At 30.6% G+C, this 10,000-nt stretch overlaps 1 protein-coding gene across 2 annotated transcripts in view; it reads left to right on the top strand.

Annotated features, from left to right (window-relative positions):
• LOC124953853 (protein bric-a-brac 1-like) overlaps positions 1 to 10,000 on the top strand; it is a 353,991-nt gene that overhangs the window by 337,781 nt on the left and 6,210 nt on the right. For both annotated transcript variants that reach the window (XM_047505850.1, XM_047505849.1), the window contains one exon: positions 1,698 to 1,755. In XM_047505850.1, the coding sequence (XP_047361806.1) occupies positions 1,698 to 1,755 (58 nt within the window). The remainder of the gene's footprint in view (positions 1 to 1,697; positions 1,756 to 10,000) is intronic.

The following is a 10,000-nucleotide window of genomic DNA, read 5'->3' on the forward strand; positions in this document are numbered from 1 at the left end:
AGAGAGAGAGAGAGAGAGAGGAGTATACGGAGGGAAACTTTCGAAATGAAGCAACTTTGCGTGTGTCTTGCGCTTTCGACGCGTCTCGCAACCCCCTTTTCATGGAAAAGCCCAGAAAGCCTCACATATTAGCAAAGTTGTCGGCGGAGGCGCCCAGAACCTCCTCTTGTTCCCTACTCCTCCCCCTTACCTATCTCCTACCTCTCTCTTTTCTCTCTCTCTCTCTTTCTCTCTCTCTTTCTCTCTATTTTTCTCTATCTCTCTTGCTCTCTCTCTCTCTCTCTCTCCCTCCCTCTCTTTTAACTCTTCAAACCGTTCTTGTTCTTCTTCTTCTTATTCTTCTTATTCTTCTCCTTCTTCTTCTTCTTCTTCTTATTCTTCTTATTCTTCTCGCGATATCGACGTTAAAATTTGTTCTCGCATCTGTCCATCCATCCATCCATCCATCCATCCTTCTATCCTTCTATCCATCCTTCCATCCATCCATCCATTCATCCATCCATCCACCCATCCATCCGTTCGTTTGTTCGTCTCGCTTACTGGTCAAACTGAGATAAAATCTCGTGATTCTTAGCTCGAAGAAGAAAAGGGGATGGTTTTACTAAAATCTTCATTTCATAGGCCAGATCTCCCCTTCCCCAGATTTCCACTTTATTTCTTCTTTATCGTTACTTCCCCATTGTGTACTCAGGAGATGCTAAAGTTTTATTTTACTTTATTCCCAGATTTGTATATATATGTATATATATATATATATATATTTTTTTTCCACTTGAAGTTGTCTTTTTTTTCTTTTATTTATTATTTAAGCCTGGATATACACTTGAATACCGGTTTCCTCAAGTATAATTTGTTTCTTTTCATTCTTGCGAAAAGAAACTTACGATATCGTGTAAGTTGAGGATAAAAAAAAGGAAAAAGGAAAAATAAAAACTCGCGGCTCTTAGGTGAAAAAAAGGAAAGGAGTGATATAATAGAATTTCAAATAAGCCAGATCTGTTGTTTTTTATTGTAAACACGGAAAGAACACTTTTATAATAATATTATTTTAGTTTTTATTCGTATATTTGTTATTTTTTTTTTTTTTATATTTTTTTTTATATTCTTTTTTTCTCTATTTTCTTCTCCAATAAGCGTTTAAATTTATTTTCTAATATAATTTCTTCGTTTTTATATTGGAATATTTTTTTAATTGTAATATAAAATCTCATAAATCTTAGCACAAAAGAGTTGAATGTAATCTACTCCTCCGTAATCTGTAAATCTGTAAATCCGTAAATCTGTCTAAATCTGATTTTGTTTTTTTATTATTATAATTCCATTAATTAATAATTTATTATTATTATTATTAATAATATCGATTTATATTATTTCTAGATTTATATATAGATATAAATTTTATTTAAATTTGTTACTCTTACAAATATTATTTATTCCTTTTCAATCTTAACTCGATAAAGTTAAAAAAAAAAGAAAAAGTACATACACATTAAGTTTCATATTCAATAAATAATTTATTCAATCAGAAAACTAATTTCTAACTAACAATCTTATATTGTTGTTAGTATCTTAATTATACAGTGATCATTGTCTTAACAAAAGTTAGACGCAATAAATGATCTAAAACTCTAGAAATATACTAAGAAAAAGACCAACGGACTCGTCTAATCTTAGCCTTCCTTTTTTCTTTGTTTCAGGCCAAGTTGTTGGAATCGTCCCACGCTTGGCTCGGTGCCTCCACCTCCAGTATAGCAGGTGAGTTTCATACCGTATTGTCCTCTCAGAGTCAAATGCATCTATCAATTTGCCCACCCTATAAATTTTATTAATAATAATAATTTCAGGAGAACTTTGCTTACCGATTACTTCAACTTCCTTTTATCTTTTTTACTATTTCTATTTAAATTAATAATTATTTGTATATATATATATATATATATATATATATATATATATATACAAATAAATGTGTATGTGTGAAAAATAATTATTACTTTTATTATTATTTACACAGAATTTTATTAATGTTTACATGAAAAATAAAAATTTTTTTCATTTCTATATACATGTAGAAGAAAAATGATCTTATAATTGTTATCATTGTTATTTTTTTTTTAATCATAATTTGTTATGATTATACATATATATTTATATATACTCTTTACTATTGTATTTATTATTAATTAACAAAATAATAAAATATAATGTAAATAATAACGATAACAATAATAATTATCACACGAGAGATAAAAATTATTTTCTTCTTTTCTTCTCTTACAACTAATAGAAAGTGAAAAAAGAGAAAAGGAAAGTGAAAGAGTTAGTAAAAGAAAAAGAAAAAAAAAAAAAACAACAAAAAAAAAACAAAAAAGACAGAAGCAGAAAGTGATGAAGAAAAAGGTGTGCTCTCGAATACGATCGGTTTTTGAGGGACGTAAAGAGAAATAGAGAAAGAGAGAGAAAGAGAGAAAAGTTCAGCAATGGAGAAAGAGAGAAAGAGAGAAAAGAAAGAAAGGAGTAGTGTCGTTACACCGGCAATAATAAAGCGCAGTGGAATGCGTTTTGCTTTAATATAGAAAGCAATTTAGATAGACGACGAAACGACGGGCGGGCATCGGTTTAATAGCAGCGATAACGCGTTCTCGCAATTCGTGACGCTCGCAAACGTAGTCGCGAATCTTTCGCACACGCGGCTACCCTTCCTTTCCGAGTTTCACGGTAAATCGAGCACGACTACGAGCACGTTGACGACTACGACAACGACTACGACGATGACGACGACGACGACGACGACGACGACGACGACGACGACGACGACGACGGCGAGGACGACGACGAGGACGACGTCGGAAACTTCGAACTCTCTCGTTACGCGTCTCAAATCGATTCAAGAAGCCCTACCAGCAAGGAGTATTATTTCTTAGGAAAAATTTACATTTCGTGTTCGCGTTTTTTTGCAAGAGAAAAAGAGAGAGAGAGAGAGAGAGACAGAGAGAGAGAGAGAGAGACAGAGAGAGAGAGAGAGAGAGAGACTTTCATTGCCTGACCGCATTTTCTTTGATTTTACTACCTTCTACATTTCACTCGAGATTTGATAAAACTCGTTCTTTCCTTTATTACCTCCGACTGTTGTTTTTATTCACTTTTACTCGACTATTTATGTTTCGTGTATCCTATACCTTCCCTCGAAATCTTTGAAGATTTTTATTTCAATTAGAGTATTTTGCAAGATAGAGAGAAAGATAGATAGATAGATAGATAGATAGATAGATAGAGAGAAAGAGAGAGAGAGAGAGAGAGAGAGAGAGGGGTAAAAAAATAGAAAAAAAGAATGAAAATTCTTTTCTTTCTCTCCCTCTCTCTCTCTCTCTCTTTCTCTTTCTCTCTTTCTCTCTTTCTCTCTTTTTCTCTCTCTCTCTCTCTCTCTCTTACATCCGCCAACATCGTTCATTATTCGTCTCGAAAACTTCAGAGAAAGATTTCTTAGCAATCATCGAAATCGCCGTTGGTTCCTTTTTATCGTAGTTCCTCCTTTAATCCTTCAATAGTTATTACACTATCCCACTTGATTTGTTGTTTCATTCTTATCTTCCTTTAATTTCTCTTAGATTAAGAGAATAGAGAAGAAAAAAGAGTGAAGACGTTTACTCGTTGCTTAATCCTTAATGAAATAAAAAAGAAATTAAAAAAAAAAAAAAAAAAAGAAAAATAATCCTTTCTATATCCTAGGAGTCGCTGTTCTTGTTCTTCTAACTAATGAAACGAGATCGTTTATTGTTATTATTATTATTATTGTTATTATTATTATTATTGTTATTGTTATTGTTATTCTTCTTCCTCTTGAAAGAGAGACAGATATATCGGTAATGATAGGAAAGAGGGAAAGAGGCAGAGACAGATAGAGAGATAGAGAGAGAAAGAGAGAAGATAGAGAGAGAGGGGGGGAGAGAAAGAGAGAGAGAGAGAGAGAGAGAGAGGGAGAGCTAGAGCTAGAGATAGATAAAGAGAAAACAAAAGGGGGAATCCGAAAATCGCATGACTATTTTCTAGCTGACTATACGAGCCTGCTGAAGCTGAAGGCACCTACGTGGACTCGGCATGACCTTCAAGAAGCAATCGAGGCTGTGGTTACCCAAAAGATGAGGTTCACACAGGCATCAACGAAGTATGGTATACCTAAGGGCACCCTATACGACAACATCCTTGGTAAATCGAAGAGGATGATGGTTCTCGAGGAAGCTGGTTTAAATTCGAACGAGGAAACGGCCGTCCTTGAATTTTGTTGCGACATAAGCATTAGCCCATATAATCGACGAACGAAAAAGTCCCTTAACGTGATATTGAACTTCGTTGAAAAGTTAAGACGAAAACGCGATCCTGGGTTCGTCTTTACCGGGCTCTCGGGTTTTCGTTGGTGGTGGGCATTTTGTAAGAAACACTCTATAGTGTCCTTGTATTTCAACGATGAAAACGAGAACGAATGACCGGAGAAGATGGCCGATGACACTCATCTTCATCGCCGACGAGAGCGACGACGACGACGACAACGACTACGATCACGACCACGACCACGACCACGACTTCGACTACGACTACGACCTCGTCTACGACCACGATTACGACCTCGTCCACGTCCACAACGACAACCACGACATCGGCGATACACTTAGAAAGCAACATAGAGCAGAGAGAGAGAGAGAGAGAGAGAGAGAGAGAGAGAGAGCCGATCTAGAATACGAATATTTTAATAAATTTTTTGTAAATTAATTCAATACGTAATGTGCGTAACTGTGTGAGTGACCAAGATTGTCATGTGAAGGTAATTTATGTTTAATCCTTATAATACCTTTATAAGTTTTTCGGGTATCGTTGAAAAATATCTTTTGAAATATATGCGATTTTATGAGAAACACGTTTAAGTTAACGTGTTTTTCTTAAAAATGAAAATGTTTTCATGTATTTTTTATTTTTTTTTTTTTTTTTGTTTCCTTATGTTATTTTATTTTCAATTTGAAATGTTTTACTTTCATAATCAAAACGATTATTTTTCAGAAATAAAATAAAATGTCATTACGTGTCTTTGAGTTGTGTTAAAAATGAAAAGCCGGAGTTCTAGGGTATTAAAAGGGTTAAGATTAAATTTTTCCTTCCAAAAGAAAAGAAAGAAAAAAGAAATTTGACAACAAGATTGGTCAACCAATCAACGTTATCTCTTTCACGGATGAATGTTAAGACTCCTTTCAAACTTTATCAACAAAAAAAAAAGAAAAAAAAAAAAAAAAAAAAAAAAAAAGAAAAAAAAGAAAAGAAAGTAGAAGTTTGAATTACAATGAAATTATAAAAAAAAAATGTGGAATCGTTGAAAACTTGAGAAATAAATTTTCTTTAATCAGTGTCCATATTTTATATCACATATGTTTAAATGTCGTGGATTGTATTTATAAAAGGTCACTCAATATTGTTTCATATTTGTAACAGAACTATTAGATATATGTACGTCGACTAAACTATATATAATTCTTATTCTCCAAGTAATCGTGATTTATTAAGATGCTACAAGTGCCTTCCGCTTGATCGTCTTCCATTGGATATTAATTAATTAGTTAATTAATCGTATGTACCTAAGAACGAACGTAAAAAAAAAGACGCATTAAATGCATTCCATTTATATAATTAACGAGAAACGCGGTTGAATTATTGTATATAATCAACAATATATAGATATATATCTGCGTGTCGTAATTTTCGATTTGACGCTCGATGATATTGAAAAGATTTGTATTTTTTGAGATATGAATTTTTATCTTTTTCCTTTTTTTTTTTTTTTGTTTCTCTACATAAGAGATAGAAAAATGATCGATGTAAATTTTTAGAAAAGTTATAACGCTTATATTAATTATCAATGTTAATACATAATGCATAATGATTTTCAACGATATTAGAATTCGTGATATTCTAATATTAGATTAAATACGTCATAGCTATGATGACGTATCATAGTAATAAAGAGAAAGAAAGAAATGATGAATGAAAGAGCGAGACAGAGATAGATAGAGAGAGAAAGAGAAAGAGAAAGAGAAAGAGAAAGAGAGAGAGAGAGAGAGAGAGAGAGAAAGAGAAATAATTTTTTGCGAAAGATTTATCTGACACATTGCAATTAAAATACTCTATTTGACGATTCGTATAATATTTTTTTTCTTATTTTACGAATTGTTACGTTATGTTATTCTTATTATTAGAAACTTAACTCAAAGTCATAAAACAAAGTTACACATATGTATATGTATATATCGAGAAAGAAAAAAAGAGAAAAGAGAAAAAAAAGGGAAAAAAAAAAAGAAAAGAAAATAACACATGTAAAGTTTTGTTACATGTAATGAGTACAACACGTAATACGTATAAACGTACTCTCACATAGATAAAGCAAATCGTTCGATCACAAAGGTCGAAACTTTTGCATTTCTTAATTTAGCATCATTCGAGAAGTTCGATCGTAATAAAATCATAATTATTATCTTCGATGACATAAATAACATATCCCATTAACGATAATTAATCATTAATTAAAACATTTAAAGAAAGATATAATAATTCGTAGATATTAGCCGGGACGTACATATTATAAGGGACGAATAAAAAATGAAAGAATTTAAAAATTAATTAAAAACACGTTTATGTGAAAAGAATTAGAAAAAGAACATTCCATACGTTATAATTTACTTTATTTGAAGTTAAGGAAAGAATAGAATAGAAAAAGAAAAAGGAAAGGAAAGGAAAGGGAAAAAAGAAAAGAAAAAGGAGAAAAATAAGAGAAAAGATTTTCTAACGTAATAAAATTTCTAATCTATTAAAAAATATTAACGAAAGATTTAAAAATGAATTAGAATCGTTTTGTTGGAATAAAATTATAAAAAACATTCATAACGTTAACACTCTCTTACTTAATTTCTTTACTTCAATAGAAAGAAAGAAAGAAAGAAAGAAAGAGAGAAAGAAAGAAAGAAAGAGAGAAAGAAAGAAAGAAAGAGAGAAAGAGAGAAAGAGAGAAAGAAAGAAAGCAATAAAGGAAGGAAGGAAGCAAAAGAAAGAAACGAGTAAAGAAAGATCTTCTAACGTTGAATTATATTTATCTATTATAGATTGTTCTCCCATATTTTTGTTCTCGTTATTTTTTTTTCTTTCTTCTATCCATCTCAAATCTATTAAAAATATTACCGCATTACGCGCATGCGTGTCCACTTATACGTACGTGTGTAAAGAATATGCGTATGTCCACGTATATGTCATCATCACTGTGATAGATAAAAATTAACAAAAAACAATGTAAAAGGAATCAAGAAAAATGAAAGACTTTGTAAAAGAGAGAGAGAGAGAGAGAGAGAAAGAGATAAATATATATATAATATATATATATATATATATATATATATATATATATGTATATATATATATATATATAGATATATAAATAGAGATAAAGATAAAAGGAAATACATACGTATCACGCGATATTCCAAGTCTAGACTATTAAGAGATGCGTTTGTACGAAGGAGACGATAGATCATGAAAGTATAACGAGGGCGCTTCGTTTTACGGAATCAAATCTTACATTTGGATTAAATTATCACAGTCGACTTTTCCGCTTTAGCAAAGGGAAATTAGAAGTGGAAAAGAAATTCGAAGGAATAAGACGTTTAAATAACTCCCTTCTCTTACCTTTCGCGCTCAATAACCCATAACTTTCTCCCACTCTTGCCTCCCTCCATCCTGTTCCTTTACCCCAACAACCCACCGTCACTTGGCCACGCTCTCAATCGTTTTTAAGCTATCCATGAAACAAACTTCTAAAGATAGAAAAACGTAAACTCTTTTCTATACTCGTTAGAGACGAACATGCGCGTTAAAGTGTAAGCGTGAGCGCGTGCCCGCGCGCTCGCGCTCGTATTTCCAATGAATTGTATTAATCGTCAAATTGGAGGAGGCTTAATTAAACTCAATAACTTAACTATTAAATAATCGTTGTGAATTAAGGCCATTCGTGCCATACTGGGTGCTGTTCTCGATATATATATATATATATATATATATATATATATATATGTATATATATAATAGATGATCACGATGCATGTAGAACTACGATGTGTATACTACGTAAATACGCGTATGACGAGTGTGTGTATGGGAGAGAAAAAGAGAGAGAGAGAGAGAGAGAGAGAGAGAGAGAGAGAGTAAGTTTCTCTGTATGTTTATGTATGTAGAATATATGTGTGTATGTGTATATGTATACGTGAGAGTTATTATGTACCGAGTAACGTTCGTTCTTCTTGGTTCTTCTCCTCGGAAAAAAACTTCTTCCGGAAAAAAATGTGCACGTAAATTCACACTTTAGAAAAGTCTCAACTCGAGGAGAAATTGTTTTCTTTCTTTTTTTCTCTTTCTTTCTTTCTTTCTTTCTTTATTTATTTATTTATTTCTTTCTTTCTTTCTTTCTTTCTTTCTTTCTTTCTTTTCTTTTTCTTTGATTACTTTTTATTTTTATCTTTTTTCTCTTCTTAATCTTATTTCTTATTTCTTTTTCTTTCTTTTTTGTTTCTTTTCTCCTTCCTTTTTTTCTTTTTTTATTTTTGTAATATTCGTCTTGACAAAATTAACGAAAGGACTGGGTGATGAATGCTTTTTAATATTTAAACTGTGTCCTCTTTCCAATATTAATCTTGATTATAAACTCGTTTATATTAAAATTAAGCGAGTAATTCGAATAAATGTTGAGTAGTGAGTGTGAGAGAGAGTGAGAGAGAGTGAGAGAGAGAGAGAGAGAGAGAGAGAGAGAGAGAAAGAGAGAAAGAGAGAGAGAGAGAGAGAGAGAGAGAAAAAGAAATTCTAGACTACTTCGAATTTCTGTAAGCAATGATTGTAATAATGATGATGCAATAATTAAATAGCGACGATAGCCCAATTAGTATTTAACATAAAATAACATTTATTATTATTAATATTCTTATTATTATTATTATTATTATTATTATTATTATTATTATTATTATTATTATTAATATTATTAATATTATTATTATTATTATAATTATTATTATTAATATTATTATTATTATTATTATTATTATTATATTATTATTATTATTATTATTATTATTATTATCACTACTGCTACTACTATTACTATTATTTTATTAATATTATTGTATAATTATTACTAATTATTATTATTATTATTATTATTATTATTATTATTATTATTATTATTATTATTATTATTATTATTATTATTATTAATACATTTCCTCTCTATTTTCTTTTCTTTTCTTTTCTTTTTAACGCTAAACCTACCGACATTTCATGTATACCTAATTCCTAGCGCGTTCGGTCAAATGATCGATCTTAAAACATCTTATATTTCTTAATTTAGAATGATAATAATAGTCAATTTGATACTGAAAAAATATAGTGTCTCTTATTTAAAAGTAAATAATTTACATTTTATTCGTCGTAAGTAGTAACCTGCGCAGACAAATGTTTATGAAAAACAACGGTAACTTGAGTACGGATAGATTAATTTAAACATTTTCCATTTGTAATGACCTTATAGTTTCAAAATTGACTCTTTGTGATAATATTATTATAAAAATATATAAATCGTTCAACCGATCAAATGATCGGTTGTAATAGGTATAACAGATTACAAGTTTTTCATAGAAAACGAATAATAAAGGAAAGAAGTGAATATTGAAAAATATATTGTAACGTATATTATAGAAAAAGTTGTGATGTTTAAAGACAGTATAATTAATTTGTATATAGGAAATTCTAATCGAAATTTTAAATTCTAATCGGTCATTTGACCGATCCGTGGTAGGTTTAGTGTTAAACGATTGAGCTTGTTTTGTTACAAATTGGAACGCATCTTTGTAACGATTGTATAAACGACGACAATACAATCGATACGTTATATAATAATTAACAAGTTATATAATAATTTATT

This window comes from Vespa velutina, chromosome 13, assembly GCF_912470025.1.
Source record: "Vespa velutina chromosome 13, iVesVel2.1, whole genome shotgun sequence".
Classification (NCBI taxonomy): Eukaryota; Metazoa; Arthropoda; class Insecta; order Hymenoptera; family Vespidae; genus Vespa; species Vespa velutina.